General features: G+C 43.7%; 1 protein-coding gene across 6 annotated transcripts in view; it reads left to right on the forward strand.

Annotated features, from left to right (window-relative positions):
- Positions 1-509: 509 nt before the first annotated feature.
- LOC110535397 (phospholipase D1) overlaps positions 510-16,436 on the forward strand; it is a 30,806-nt gene continuing 14,879 nt past the window's right edge. For 2 of the 6 annotated variants that reach the window (XR_005034587.2, XM_090189604.1), the window contains exons 1-13: positions 514-1,083; positions 11,311-11,485; positions 11,849-12,012; positions 12,109-12,251; positions 12,650-12,761; positions 12,838-12,903; positions 12,982-13,040; positions 13,142-13,234; positions 14,456-14,608; positions 14,778-14,927; positions 15,469-15,552; positions 15,950-16,031; positions 16,164-16,274. Coding sequence is in view for 4 of the 6 variants with exons in the window: in XM_090189604.1 (XP_090045730.1) it covers positions 11,347-11,485; positions 11,849-12,012; positions 12,109-12,251; positions 12,650-12,761; positions 12,838-12,903; positions 12,982-13,040; positions 13,142-13,234; positions 14,456-14,608; positions 14,778-14,927; positions 15,469-15,552; positions 15,950-16,031; positions 16,164-16,274 (1,356 nt within the window). In the remaining 2 variants the exon portion in view is untranslated. Of the gene's footprint in view, positions 1,084-7,779; positions 7,928-11,310; positions 11,486-11,848; positions 12,013-12,108; positions 12,252-12,649; positions 12,762-12,837; positions 12,904-12,981; positions 13,041-13,141; positions 13,235-14,255; positions 14,299-14,455; positions 14,609-14,777; positions 14,928-15,468; positions 15,553-15,949; positions 16,032-16,163; positions 16,275-16,436 lie in introns of those variants that run through there. The other 4 variants (XR_016484407.1, XM_021620377.3, XM_021620378.3 and 1 more) reach the window with 3 other exon arrangements.

The following is a 16,436-nucleotide window of genomic DNA, read 5'->3' on the forward strand; positions in this document are numbered from 1 at the left end:
GTATTAGTCGGCTGAACCAATGAGCCACCTTGCTGCAGTGGTTTTAACAGCAGCAGGGAAATAAATAAGGGTGCGTTCCAGATACACACATTGTGCACTGCAGACCTGCAGAAATCAGTGACGTGGTTGCTGAGACGCTTCCCCAGACATCGTAAAGATTTGATATTCTGTGCAAGTCAACTTGCCTAATGTGCGTTATCTGGAACGCACCCACAACCTTCCGCTTATCTCCGCTTCCTTCCCAGAACAGACCTCACAACCATCCCCGGGTGAGACAGTGCTTTGGCAATGTAAACATGTTTCCCATGCCAAAATATTGCTCTTGAATTGAGAGAAGGAGAGAGAGAGTGCGATAAAGGCAGTATGTGGGAGATTCAATCCGCCTCTGTGTGGAAGGTTAATGGCTGTAATTTATTGGTGAATCTTCAACACAACTGCTTTCTGATTACCAGAGGAGATAGAGAGGGGGAGGGAAGGAGAGCGAGAGAGGTTGCCGCAATCAATATTTTATTCACTGCACGTCTGGGCAGCTGAATACACACAACAGCATTGACTCCCTTTCTTTCTTCATCTCTCTCTCTCTCTGACTGGGGGACATAAACCTATTGCGATTGACAGGCTAGTTGCATAATTTATTTTCACCAGCTGAGAGGCAGAGCGAAAGAGAGAGAGAGAGGCAGCGCGAGAGAGAGAGAGGCAGAGCGAAAGAGAGAGAGAGGCAGAGCGAAAGAGAGAGAGGCAGAGCGAAAGAGAGAGAGAGAGGCAGAGCGAGAGTGAGAGGCAGAGCGAGAGAGAGGCAGAGCGAAAGAGAGAGAGCGGGGCAGAGCGAGAGAGAGAGAGGCAGAGCGAAAGAGAGAGAGAGGCAGAGCGAAAGAGAGAGAGAGGCAGAGCGAAAGAGAGAGAGGCAGAGCGAAAGAGAGAGAGCGGAGGGGGGCGTGGCGTAGTGTAGCGTGGTGTGGTTGGGCAGATGGTTCCTTCTGGCTCCCTTGCACTCGACGTTTACTCCTCAAACCGATCACCGGGTACCCCTACTTTTCCAGCCTTCAACCGTGTGTAATTAATTACCCGATTCTACTTAATGAGGTAGCTATGTTTTCATTTTCACAACCTTTATGTAGGGTATTTGCCTATGTTGTGTATATTGTCATAAACTCCGGTTAAATTCTTTCCTTGATGACGAAGATTAATGTCTAGAAAAAGTTGAGGGAGTCTGTCCCACTCCATGGTTAATTTGTAATCGAAATCAAACAAGCAAACAAACTCTTATCCTCCAACCGTAGAAAAACATCTGACTGGTCGACTCCCTTGTCAGATCGAATCAATGGGTATGGTCAGGGTTGGCTAGGTTACCTTCTAATTGTAATAATTTGCAGTTACTAGTTAGTTACCTGTCCAAAATTGTAATCAGTAACGTCATTTTTGGATTAACCAAACTCAGTTACATCATATAAGTACTTAATGCTACTTTTTGATTACTTTCCGTAAGAGGCATTAGAAGAAGACAAGACATCTGTAAATAGCCCACCGAACTACCTCTTCCCCATGTTATTTATTTTTGCTGGTTTTCACCCCAGTATCTCTACCAGCACATCATCATCTGCACATCTATCACTCCAGTGTTACTGCTAAATTGTAATTATTTCGCCTCTATGGCCTATTTATTGCCTACCTCCCTACTCTTCTACATTTGCACACAGTGTACATATATCTTTCTATTTTTCTTTTCTTTTGTGTTATTGACTGTACGTTTGTTTATGTGTAACTCTGTTGTTTTTGTCGCACTGCTTTGCTTTATCTTGACCAGGTCCCGGTTGTAAATGAGAAATTGTTCTCAACTGGCCTACCTGGTTAAATAAAAAAAAGTGCATTTGGTGTGTCATCATATTGGTCTATGGCTGCTATGTCGACACACCATCATAGAGTCTGATGGAACAAACTTAAACTTGCTCCTTTTTTCAATGCTGAATTGAAAGTAATTGAAAAACAGAAAGGTATCATGTATTTTTTTCCACAAAATTCCTTTCTGAATGTAAAAGTAATTCAAGAAGTAACATCTAGTTTTTCAAAAGTATCTGTAATCTGATTACAATACTTTTTGCTGGTAACGTAACTGATTACAGTTAGTGTTTTTTAAATCCAATTACGTATAACTGATTGTGCAGGGGCGACCGGGATGCTGCAGTACAGTAGCCCACTGCAGATGGCCAGCTTCTTGTGTGTGCTGATTTGAAATCCGGGACACAGCACCAATGTAGGTGTAACGGATGTGAAATAGCTAGCTAGTTAGCGGTGGTGCGCGCTAAATAGCGTGACGTCACTTGCTCTGAGACCTTGAAGTAGTGGTTCCCCTTGCTCTGCAAAGGCCGCGGCAACCTGGGTTGTCGCCCCTGTTTTACCCCACTGATCTAAGGCCAAGTAAGGCACTTGAACCAGAATCTGTAGCACACTTAGGCTTTAGCAGAAGTAGTGTTTAGCCATCACCCCACCACTCTGGGGTGGGAGAGAGGAAGTTACGAAACAGACAGTCCTGAAAAAGTCTTATTTTACAAACGAAAAACCTAGCTCCTATTAAGGCACTTGTGGAGATCAGAGAGGATCTGAGGAAATAATATGCACATATTACACTTAGCCAACCAAAGGGGGGGAAGGAAAGAGAGAGTTGATGAGATGGGGAGAAAGCGAGAGGGATGGAGAGAGTGTATTGTGGTGTTAACTTATCTCTCTCCTCTCTGGAATGGCATTCTTTATAACTTGTGTGTGTGTGTTTTAAAGAAAATACCTGCTTTTTCAGCGTGGTTGAGTGTTCCCTATATGTCATTTAGGGTGAAGATAATTCACTTGGAACCACTTGTCTTTTCTTGTCAGGAAAGACACCCAGGCAAACACTGTATAGGTGTGTTTGGTTGACTTTATGGGTGTGGGCAAAAGACATACACACATACACATACACACCTCGTGGCCCAACATTGATTGCGGATACAGTGAGCTCAAGGAGCAGTAGGTGTGGGGGACAGGTCCAACCTTAGAACAACATTATCAGTTATATGTAATGCCATGGACACACACATAAACACAGTAAGGAAGTGTTGTGTGTTGGTGCACACAGTTCACTGTTTGTGTCCAATATTGGAATGTGAGCGAGTTTGTCATGAGATGGGCATCAGGGAACCTAGTCTACCAACAACCATCAGCTGATCCCATTTCAAACCCCACCTGACAGGATCTGAAATGATGGTTTTACCAATCTTCCAGGATATAAATTGGCTGGTGATGGGCTATAGGGTCTCTCTCTCTCTCTCTCGATCCTTCCTTCTCTCTTTCCTTCTCTCTCTCTCCACATTGAAAGGGGAAGTGGTGTCTGTCTAGTCAGAAGTGTCATAGGGTTGCAGGATGTGAAGTGGGGCTTGTGATTCTGCATCACTGTATCATCAGATTGTTTTCTACTCAGATATGACCTAATCTACCAGCTGCAAAAACATAAACACTGTGTATTTAACACATACATACACATATGAACCTGTGCAAAGATAGTGTTTGTGTGTGTGTCGTTCCTGTCTTGCAGGACAGGGGAAGTTTTTAATTCCAGGTGCATGTAGCTCAGTCTACCAGAAGATGGCAATGGTACCATAGACATGCATGTAAACAAACACTAGTGTTGTGTGCAAAATAGTGGGTTGTGGCCAGTTCCTCATGGATTACAGCCAAACACCGTTAAACAGAGTTGTAGTTATTTGGTGGTAAGTCTTTTTAGGGGCTGCAATGGAAAAACGTTTGGGAACCTATCAACATTGCAGAAAGTAAATTCTGTATCGTCACAAACCCATGCTAGGTCTAATATGTTTTGCAGTTAGTTGGGTGTGTATCTTACGAGTGTAGGAGGATTTGGAAATAGGCAGATGAATGTGATTCTGTAGCAGGGTGATAACACGTGATATTGCTAATTTGGAAAGTAAATAACAAAACATGTTTGAGCACTTAGAAGTTTCGGAGGACTGGGGGAGGGGGAGTGCATCTGATGATTAGCCATATGCTGGGATATCATAACAAGAGCTGATCATGCAAGACCTTTAAATATTCTACAGTGTGCATGTGCCCGTGTGTGCTGTAGAGACAGAGATAAGAAAACAGCCTGCTAGCCATGTCTAAACAGATTATTACAAAGCAACTGAACTCCGCTGTTTGAAGTGGCTTCCTCTCTTCTCCTCTCCTCCTACCCTTCATCTGACCTGATATGAAAGGACTGTATAGGAGTTAGCAGATTTCCATTATGCACCCTCCTCCTTATGCAGTTCTTTCACGTAAGTGCAGATGAAGGATGGAGACTGTACTATTGACATGCACTCAGGAGTAATACAACAATACTCTGGCAGGCAAATCAATGACCATCCAGATCAGGTGACTAACCTGATCAATGACCAGCCATACTCAACTGGCGGATGTTGCCCATATATAAAACAAATATTCTGTTGGGATTTTAACTTGCTACTGTTGAGAGTTGTAATAGTAGAATTGAAATTGGGTAGGGCATGGTCAGTTTTCCTCTTATGCATTCACTGACAGACCTTGCTTAGAGAGATATTAATAACCTGTCAGAAATGTCCAGTTGATCAACTACTGACCATGTTAGATGGGTAAATTAGGCTAACCAGTTATCTATCTAAATCTTGTAATTATCATTGCCAGATTACTCTACCCCCCAGGGGGCCCACATTGATTTTGTTGAGTCACTCGGGTATCATAACACACGGTCCTGGGCAAAATGTGTAGATTTGCAGGAAATTATCTTTAAAACTACAAAAGAACACAGATACTGGACAGAGGAACTCTGCCTAGAAGGCCAGCATCCCGGAGTCGCCTCTTCACTGTTGACGTTGAGACTAGAGGTCGACCGATTATGATTTTTCAACGCCAATACCAATTATTGGAGGACCAAAAAAAGCCATTACCGATTAATCGGACGATTTTATTTATTTATTTGTAATAATGACAATTACAACAATACTGAATGAACACTTATTTTAACTCGATATAATACATCAATAAAAATCAATTTAGCCTCAAATAAATAATGAAACATGTTAAATTTGGTTTAAATAATGCAAAAACAACGTGTTGGAGAAGTAAAAGTGCAATATGTGCTATGTAAGAAAGCTAACGTTTCAGTTCCTTGCTCAGAACATGAGAACATATGAAAGCTGGTGGTTCCTTTTAACAGGTGTCTTCAATATTCCAAGGTAAGAGGTTTTAGGTTGTAGTTATTATAGTTTTATAGGACTATTTCTCTCTCTACCATTTGTATTTCATATACCTTTGACTATTGGATGTTCTTATAGGCACTATAGCATTGCCAGTGTAACAGTATAGCTTCTGTCCCTCTCCTCGCCCCCACCTGGGCTCGAACCAGGAACACATCAACAACAGCCACACTCGAAGCAGCCTTACCCATCGCTCCACAAAAGCCACGGCACTTGCAGAGCAAGGGGAACAACCACTCCAAGTCTCAGAGCGAGTGACGTTTGAAACGCTGTTAGCGTGCACCCCGCTAACTAGCTAGCCATTTCACATCGGGTTACACCAGCCATTAGGCTGATATAGGCTTGAAGTCATAAACAGCGCTGTGCTTGCGAAGAGCTACTGGCAAAACGCACGAAAGTGCTGTTTGAATGAATGCTTACGAGCCTGCTGCTGCCTACCATCGCTCAGTCAGACTGCTCTATCAAATCATAGACTTAATTATAACATAACACACAGAAATACGAGCCTATGGTCATTAATATGGTCGAATCTGGAAACTATAATTTCGAAAACAAAACGTTTATTATTTCAGTGAAATACGGAACCGTTCGGTATTTTATCTAACGGGTGGCATCCCTAAGTCTCAATATTCTTGTTACATTGCACAACCTTCAATGTTATGTCATAATTACGCAACATTCTGGCAAATTAGTTCGCAATGAGCCAGTCTGCCCAAACTGTTGCATATACCCTGACTCTGCGTGCAATGAACGCAAGAGAAGTGACACAATTTAACCTGGTTAATATTGCCTGCTAACCTGGATTTCCTTTAGCTAAATATGCAGGTTTAAAAATATGTACTTCTGTGTATTGATTTTAAGAAAGGCATTAGTGTTTATGGTTAGGTACAGTCGTCCAACGATTGTGCTTTTTTCGCAAGTGCGCTTTTGTTAAATCATTCCCCAGTGTTGCATCAATTATATGCAATGCAGGACATGCTAGATAAACTAGTAATATCATCAACCATGTGTAGTTATAACTAGTGATTTATAATTGATTGATTGTTTTTTATAAGATAAGTTTAATGCTAGCTAGCAACTTACCTTGGCTTTTACTGTATTCACGTAACAGGCAGGCTCCTCATGGAGTGCAATGAGAGGCAGGTGGTTAGAGCGTTGAACTAGTTAAATGTAAGGTTGCAAGATTGGATCCCCCAAGCTGACAAGGTGAAAATCTGTCGTTCTGCTCCTGAACAAGGCAGTTGACCCACCGTTCCTTGGCCGTCATTGAAAATAAGAATGTGTTCTTAACTGACTTGCCTAGTTAAATAAAAGTATAAAAAAAATATATATTATTATTTTATTTTTTTATTGTTAAAATCGGCGCCCCAAAATACCCTTTTCCGATTGTTATGAAAACTTGAAATCGGCCCTAATTAATCGGCCATTCCGATTAATTGGTCGACCTCTAGTTGAGACTGGTGTTTTGCGGCTACTATTTAATGAAGCTGCTAGTTGAGGACTTGTGAGGCATCTGTTTCTCAAACTAGACACTCTAATGTACTTGTCCTTTTGCTCAGTTGTGCACCGGGGCCTCCCACTCCTCTTTCTATTCTGGTTAGAGCCCGTTTGTGCTGTTCTGTGAAGGGAGTAGTACACAGCGTTGTATGAGATCTTCAGTTTCTTGGTAATTTCTCACATGGAATAGCCTTCATTTCTCAAAACAAGAATAGACTGACGAGTTCCAGAAGAAAGTTATTTGTTTCTGGCCATTTTGAGCCTGTAATCGAACCCACAAATGCTGATGCTCCAGATACTCAACTAGTCTAAAGAAGACCAGTTTTATTGCTTCTTTAATCAGAACAACAGTTTTCAGCTGTGCCAACATAATTGCAAAAGGGTTTTCTAATGAGTAATTAGCCATTTAAAACGATAAACTTTGATTAGCTAACCCAACACAGGAGTGATGGTTGCTGATAATGGGCCTCTGTACACCTATGTAGATATTCCATTAAAAGTCAGCTGTTTCCAGCTACAATAGTCATTTACAACAGTATCAATGTCTACACTGATCAATTTCATGTTATTTTAATGGACAAAAATGTGCTCTTTCAAAAACAAGGACATTTCTAAGTGACCCCAAACTTTTGAACGGTAGTGTATATATATTTTTTCTTTCTTTACAAATTGATACTTGGAGTCAAATATTGATATAATATCATCCAAAAATAATGTTGCTATAGTAACTGTATTGACCCCCCCCCCCGTCATCCAAAGACGTCATCCGGATGTCTTTGGAAAGTCATCAATGAGTCACATGATCTTGTGAGCTAAGGCTAGGATGGATTCCATTGTCAATACCACAAAAGCACATACACACACTTACACGTGGGTGGTGTGTAGACAGACAGTTCCCAGGGATAGGAGATCCCAGACATGAATCTCACCCCCAGCTCCCCATTGGCCGTCTGTCAGTGATTGACATGTCTTTGTCCAATAGTTCTACCCTAGGCCCCACCTCATCCTCCCTCCCTCTATTCCTTCTCACATTCACTCCAACTCGCAGCTAGAGTACAGTTAGATCTGCCGTCTTCCGACAGAGAGAGAGAGTGTGTGTGTGTGTGTGTTATCTGAAGTGAGAGAATAGGACAGGCTTGGAAATCATGGGGTTCCCACACCGTGAGTGGGTACAGGTCAGTGAAACACTGTCACTGTGTGTGTCTCTTTCTATTCATCTTTCTCTCTCTCGGTCTGTCTTTTCATAGCTCAGGAAAAGGTGTGTTTTGTTACTGTTGGCTTTCTTTTATAATTGAAGTTGCTGTGGGTGGGTGTGTGTCTTGCATGACTTTGTCTGAGCGTGTTGGTGAGAGAACTCTGCATGCTTCCACCTGGCTGGTGAGAGATCCAGAGTGGTCAGCCTTGGCCTCCTCAATTAGAGTGAGTGCTGGCTGTACATCTAGTGTTGTCCCTTGGACTCAAGCATGCAACACAATGTCATAAGAAACTGTATCAGTCAACTCCTATTGACCCACAGTAGACTACTAGCCCTTGTTTCTTTGTCAGAATTATAAACTGATATATGAACTTTTTAATTTTTTTTTTATCTTTCATTTGCCACCCTCCTTTCTCTCCTCCTAATCTTCCTCCTTTCTCAGTGGCTACTCCCTGCAGCACCGGTCTAACCGGACCCATTGTTAAATGTTTGTCACTGTAAATATCTCAGCTGCACACACCTCACACTTCTCTCTCAATAGAGAAATAAATACTTTTTTTGGTTTTTAAGTGAAGAGTTGGGGGAATTTCTCTTCTACTTTCTAAAACAATTCTGCAAGTTCATAAAGACACACAGACATATGTCCAGAGGTGTGTGTGTGTTTAGGAGGTATGGTATTAGTTGTAGGTGGCTTTCCTGCTGTCGTGTCCTTATTTACAGAAAACAACATTTATAGAGCACAGTGTGTGTATGTTTTTAATACCTACATGAAAGTGTGTGTGTGTGTAGGGTAATATAGTACGGTACATGCAGGTAACGGAAGCATGAGTATTTGCATGAAGTGAGCGTTATTTCCATACGGAGTGAATGAGTGAAAGCAGAGGGAGTGAATGGAAGTGTGTGTAGACTCTCTCTGTTTCTCCAGGAACCATTTTAGGAAATTAATGCCATGATAAAGGGGAGACCTTGCCAGGAAGGCGCACCCACACTCACACACATGCTTGCACATGCAAGCACACACACACACACACACACACACACACACACACACACACACACACACACACACACACACACACACACACACACTGCAGCTCTGTTGGTAGGACACCAGGTTGCTGATCTTGCCATGCTCTTTTTCTGGGCTAGTCTGTTTGGAGCCATCTCTCTAATCTCTCACTTGTTTCACCATGTCTGAGCAGCTCACCTGCCTCAATGTTTCTGTCAATACACACTTACTCTCAGATAGTCATAAACGTGTTCAGGAGCGCATGTCTGACCTGTTTTAGATGATTTGAATCTGCTGTTTAGGTTTTAAAGAACACACACAAATACACGCACACAAATAATGCTGGATTAAACATCACACTGCTGTGTCATACCTCCACCGTTGTCCTCTTTCTCGCTGATAATCCTATTGTTTAGTGCCTGCTCTGTGACCAGAGAGGGAGAAAGGGATGTAGAGAGATGAGATATAATTAACTTTATCTTTAAATAAAGCTGGAATCCGTAGCTGTGAAACTCCCAAGTCCATTTGCAATATTACAACAAAGACGTTACTTCAAACCAAGAACATTGTTTTTTTTCCATCAGACATCAGTGCACGCGCAAATAGAACAGCAGAGTATTTTTTGACAACGATGCTCCATTTCCTAAACTAAATGAAAAACAAATGCACCTGGGGTGACTTTCATCTCATGCAGATCTCAAATCAAATTGTGTTTGTCAGATGCTTCATAAACAACAGGTGTAGATGTAACCGGTGTGAAATGGCTAGTGGGATGCGCCCTAATAGCGTTTCAATCAGTGACGTCACTCACTCTGAGACCTTGAAGTAGTTGTTCCCCTTGCTCCGCAAGGGCCGCGGCTTTTGTGGAGCGATAGGTAACGATGCTTCGAGGGTGTCTGTTGTCGACGTGTGCAGAGGGTCTCTGGTTCAAGCCCAGGTAGGGGCAAGGAGAGGGACGGAAGCTAAACTGTTACATAGACTAACAGTGAAATGCTTACTTACGAGTCCTTCCCAACAATGCAGAGAATAACAGGAGTAATGTTAACTGTAGTACCCGTACTGAGTCCATGTGCTTGGGTACAAGGTAATTGAGCTCCTTGCGGTCTGATGCCAAGCCGTTGCCATACCAAGCGTTGTTGTAGCCAGTCAAGATGCTCTCAATGGTGCAGCTGTATAACTTTTTGAGAATCTGAGGGCCCATGCCAAATCTTTTCAGCCTCCTGAGGGGGAAGAGGCGTCGTTGTGTCTTCTTCACGACTGTCTTGGTGTGTGTGGACTATGATAATTCCTTAGGGATGTGGACACTGAGGAACTTGAAGCTCTCGACCTGCTCCATTACAGCCCTGACGATGTGGATGGGGCCATGTTCTGCCCTCCTTTTCCTTTAGTCCACGTTCAGCTCCTTTGTCTTGCTGACGTTGAGGGAGAGGTTGTTGTCCTGGCACCACACTCCCAGGTCTCTGACCTCCTCCCTGTAGGCTGTCTCATCGTTGTCGGTGATCAGGCCTACCACCATCATGTCGTCAGCAAACTTAATGATGGTGTTAGAGTCGTGCACGGCCACGCGGTCGTGGGTGAACAGGGAGTATAGGAGGGGACTAAGCACACACCCCTGAGGGGCCCCCGTGTAAAATATTGTCCCATGTACATTGTGTAATTTAATGATGGGCCCTAATTAGCCCTATGGGGATATCCCTGGTCATTACGATCGGGTCGTGTACAGCTGCGCTCTGAATGGATGATTACTTGGGTGCTGCCAGCTGTGGGCATGTGGACAGGACTGAAATAAACACAATCCAGGGAAAAGTGTTCTGTTGCCTTCATTCTGTGACATACCATCTTTTCCTAATCATCTCGCAAATCTCTGTTGTGACTGTATGGTCAAAATGATCCTATTTACACTTTAGTCAATTTTGACACTAATATTTTTTTTGATGCCACATATGCAATTTTCAAAAGGAGAAGTTTATTTTTTGGTTGAGTTGGACTTTAAGGAGAGTGGAAGCAGCCTTGTTATATTTTAGCATTAAGCCGTGGCTTACAGAGAAGACAGCCTATGGCAACAGTGTGTGAATTCCATTGTGTTTCCTCCTCCTCCTCGTTGTCTTTAGCCTGCTACTACAGGCCATTCCTGATGTGCTGCTATTCACCAGTTCCCATTCAAACACTCTTACCAGCCTTTATCTGCATATTTACACACACATACAACCTACTGCCTTGGGGGTAACAGTAACACTAAGGTTGCAGTCAGATTCCATAAACTTGTCATTGACGTCATGTTGTCTACCTGGTCTCTCTGTCTGTCCCTGTCTCTCCCTACCTCCCTCCCCCCTCCCCCTCTGCCTGTTCACCAGGTGAGCCCTGGGCGCCGAGCGTGCTAGCCAATAACCATGCTGCGCCAATCTGAGCCTACCAATAGCACGTTGCACCTGGTTGCTACGGATATGAGTGAAATTATGGAGAATTTGGACACTCGTGAGCTGTACCTAGGAGACGGGGAATATGACACTACAGACTTTAAACTCCCAGGTAGGGTGTGTGTGTGCGCAAATGTTTTATTCATTGATTGATGGATTAGTTTATAAGAAGACAGTTTTACCCATCTAACTATTTATAACCTATTCATGAGCAACAAAGTGTGTGAAGTGTGGGGAATGTTATGTCTTAGAGATGTGTGTGTGTAGTGTAGTTTCTGATGTGTGTGTGTGTAGTGTAGTTTCTTATGTGTGTGTAGTGTAGTTTCTGATGTGTGTGTGTAGTGTAGTTTCTGATGTGTGTGTGTGTAGTGTAGTTTCTTATGTGTGTGTAGTGTAGTTTCTGATGTGTGTGTGTAGTGTAGTTTCTGATGTGTGTGTGTGTAGTTTAGTTTCTGATGTGTGTGTGTTCCCCCAGAGGAGCGTCGGGGCTTTGCGTCTGTCTACAATACTGTGGGGTTTAAGGAGGCAGAGGTCAAGGTGTTTCTCTCCTCTCCCATCACCGCTAAGATACTAGAAGTGGAGAGATTCACCTCTGCACAGGACCGCTTCAATATCACATCACAGCGCAGTGTCAACAAGGTACACACGCACATACCTCAGCAAAGCACCACAACACACACAAACACACACACACTCACTCAGCCATACCTTTTATATTTTTTCCTGTCTGTGTAGAGTCTGCCTGCGGTATTTAAGATTGAAATGAGACATGGAGAGTTCAGCTGGGTGGTCAAGAGGAAGGAGAAACACTTCATGGACCTCCATAGAGAACTGCTCCGATACAAGACTTTCATGAGAATACCACTACCCTCCCGCAGGTATACACACACACCTGTTTGTTTTACTACCCTTGTGGGGACCAAAAAATGGATTCCTATTTAATATCACATTTTTACTGACCCCTAACCCCTCACCCTAATCCTAAGTATAATTGGAACTCTAAACCTAACCCCTAAGCCTAAAATAGCCTTTTTCCTTCTGGGGACTGGCAAAATATCCCCACTTGTCCTAGTGTTCCTTCTTTTTACTACTAGGATAGTAAAACCAAAAATACACACACACACACACACACACACACACACACACACACACACACACACACATAGTATCAAAGCTGTTGAAACTGAAAAGACACTAACAATTTCCTATTGACTCCCTCTTTCTCTCTCCTCTTTCTCTCCATCCTCTCTCTCTCCCCCCTCTCTCTCTCTTCCAGCCACACAGTGAGAAGGCATAGTGTTCGGAGGTCAGAGGTCAGGGCCATGCCCACTCTGCCACGGGGGAGCGGGGATGAGCTGGCCCGGGAGGAACAGGTGTCCAGCAGGAGGGTACGCCATTCGGCAAACACATTTGTCAATCACCTGCTTTACTCTTCCTAACACGGCCTGTCTTTATTGGTTACAGAAAGCATTGGAGGACTACCTGAACAAGCTGCTGAAGATGTCTATGTACAGAAACTACCATGCTACGGTGAGACACACACACACTGCTGGAGATGTCCACGCTACGAGGATATGTCCAACTTTCAAATGTTCTTGTTTCTCTTAGATGGAGTTTATAGACGTCAGCCAGCTATCCTTCATCCATGATCTGGGACCTAAAGGCTTGTGAGTAACTCTACACTATCTACTGTAACTAACTACTCATCACCACCATGATACTTCAGTCAGGAAGAGAAGTCTTCTACTTGTTCTCTTCATTTCCCCAGAGAAGGGATGGTGTACAAGCGGTCAGGTGGTCATCGTATCCCAGGACTTAACTGCTGTGGTCATAGCAAGATGTGCTACCGCTGGTCCAAACGGTCAGTACCCTGAATTATAGGTGAAATATCAAGATGTGCTACCGCTGGTCCAAACGGTCAGTACCCTGAATTATAAGTGAAATATCAAGATGTGCTACCGCTGGTCCAAACGGTCAGTACCCTGAATTATAGATGACATATCAAGATGTGCTTCCGCTGATCCAAACGGTCAGTACCCTGAATAATAGGTGAAATATCAAGATGTGCTACCGCTGGTCCAAACGGTCAGTACCCTGAATTATAGGTGAAATTTCAAGATGTGCTACCGCTGATCCAAACGGTCAGTACCCTGAATTATAGGTGAAATTTCAAGATGTGCTACCGCTGGTCCAAACGGTCAGTACCCTGAATTATAGATGAAATATCAAGATGTGCTACCGCTGGTCCAAACGGTCAGTACCCTGAATTATAGGTGAAATATCAAGATGTGCTACCGCTGGTCCAAACGGTCAGTACCCTGAATTATAGGTGAAATTTCAAGATGTGCTACCGCTGATCCAAACGGTCAGTACCCTGAATTATAGGTGAAATTTCAAGATGTGCTACCGCTGGTCCAAACGGTCAGTACCCTGAATTATAGGTGAAATATCAAGATGTGCTACCGCTGATCCAAACGGTCAGTACCCTGAATTATAGGTGAAATTTCAAGATGTGCTACCGCTGATCCAAACGGTCAGTACCCTGAATTATAGGTGAAATTTCAAGATGTGCTACCGCTGGTCCAAACGGTCAGTACCCTGAATTATAGGTGAAATTTCAAGATGTGCTACCGCTGATCCAAACGGTCAGTACCCTGAATTATAGGTGAAATATCAAGATGTGCTACCGCTGATCCAAACGGTCAGTACCCTGAATTATAGGTGAAATATCAAGATGTGCTACCGCTGGTCCAAACGGTCAGTACCCTGAATTATAGGTGAAATATCAAGATGTGCTACCGCTGGTCCAAACGGTCAGTACCCTGAATTATAGGTGAAATTTCAAGATGTGCTACCGCTGATCCAAACGGTCAGTACCCTGAATTATAGGTGAAATATCAAGATGTGCTACCGCTGGTCCAAACGGTCAGTACCCTGAATTATAGATGACATATCAAAGTCTGAGAATGATTCTATCCTCCTCTGGAGTCCAGATGTTGTCTCATATCTCCTCTTACTGCTCCAGCTGATACTGCTGAGCTGTGCTGTAATAATAAACTCTAGTGTCTGTCTGTCTGTCTAGCTGGTTGGTGGTGAAGGATTCGTTCCTCCTCTACATGAAGCCAGACTCGGGAGCCATTGCCTTTGTTCTCCTGGTGGATAAAGAGTTCTGCATCAAAATGGACTCCAAAGACACAGAGACCAGACACGGAGTACGGATTGATAGCCTTTCCAGGTGGGTGGGTTGTAGTAAGATGCTGGTTGTAAAAATAAATACAAAAGTAGGTTGCTACCTCACCAAGGAGTATTGAAAAAAACAGAATCTACAGAAATGATTCAGACAAATCATTGAGTAAAAAGGAGTTTCAACAATCCTTGTTTTTGTGTGTGTGTATATTCTGCAGGGCCCTGGTGTTGAAATGCAGCAGCTACAGACATGCCAGGTGGTGGGGTCAGGCCATCGAGGGCTTCGTCCAGAAGCATGGCTCTGCCTTCCTGACCGACCACCGCTTCGGTTCCTTCGCCCGACAGGAGCACAACATCCCAGCCAAATGGTATCCACGGCTACACCACAATCATTAAACCACGACACGTTTAATGCAGTCAGAGTTAAATAACACCCCAGTCTGAACATTAAATGAGAACAATGCAGAATATATATTTAAAATGGGAAATTACTCTGGGAATGTATTTTTTCAAGACACATTTACTGTACACACCAAAGTCCCAGTAGAGCATAAAGGCCAGCTAGTGTGGCAGGTGGGTTATCCCAGGTAATCCCAGGTACACTTTGGCCCAGGTACAGTTTGGCCCAGTTACAGCCCTTAAAGATATCTGTCTCACTGGAGTAACCTGACACAAAGAGAGGGAAAATGACACTGGGCTTCTCATCACCTGTCACCTGCTGGGGCAACACTATACTGTCTGTGTGAGACATGGGGGGGGTGTGTGCAACAGTGAAAGTCTGTGGGTGGGTGTATGCTTGCGTGCGTGGGAAGGTTTGTGTGTCTGTTTACCCGAGAAAGAGAGAGAGAGAGTGTATGAAAGAGAGCCCGCACTGTGTTTTAAGTGTGTGACTATAAACTCTGTTTATAGGTATGTGAATGGGAAGACCTACATGGCCGACGTGGCAGACGCTTTGGAGGAGGCTGAAGAAGAGATCTTCATCACTGACTGGTGGTACGTGTGGGTTGTTTACTGTGTGTGTGTGTGTGTGTGTGTGTGTGTGTGTGTGTGTGTGTGTGTGTGTGTGTATGGAGAGCACAGAGCGGTCACACCTCCAAGGCAGACTGTGGTCAAACAGATGGGTTACAATCAGAGACCTGGAATACTGTTACACCCACCCCACACAGCTGTCAGCCACCAGAGCCTGGTTTACCCTCAGAGCCTGGTTCCTCTCTAGGTTCCTTCCTAGATTCCTGCCATTCTAGGGAGTTTTTCCTAGCCACCGTGCTTCTACATCTGCAATGCTTGCTGTTTGGGGTTTTAGGCTGGGTTTCTGTACAGCACTTTGTGACATCGGCTGATGAAAAAAGGGCTTTAAAAAATACATTTGATTGTATGTGTGTGTTTTTAGGCTGAGCCCTGAGATCTTTATGAAGAGGCCGGTTGTCGAGGGAAACCGCTGGCGCCTTGACTGCATCCTGAGACGCAAAGCGGTGAGCAACAAAATGCTGTCTCATTGGTCCATTTGCACCCCTCAAACTGCCTTAGTGTGGATCTTATCATTGATTAAATGATTTGATTATGTGGTGATTAGTAACGGTGACTCTGTCTTTCTGTCCCTATAGCAACAGGGAGTGCGTATCTTTGTGATGCTGTATAAGGAGGTGGAGCTAGCTCTGGGCATCAACAGTGAATACAGCAAGAGAACACTAATGCACCTCCACCCCAATGTCAAGGTAGGTGTGTGTGAAATGTGTTTACAGTGTGTTTATAGTTGTTTATAGAGCATAGGAGGTTGGTGGCACCTTAATTGGGGAGGACGGGCTTGTGGTAATGTCTGGAGCGGAATCGATGGAATGGTATCAGATGCATGAAACGCATGGGTTCCATGTGTGTTT

This window comes from Oncorhynchus mykiss, chromosome 11 (assembly GCF_057628025.1).
Source record: "Oncorhynchus mykiss isolate SJ-2025 chromosome 11, ASM5762802v1, whole genome shotgun sequence".
Lineage (NCBI taxonomy): Eukaryota > Metazoa > Chordata > Actinopteri > Salmoniformes > Salmonidae > Oncorhynchus > Oncorhynchus mykiss.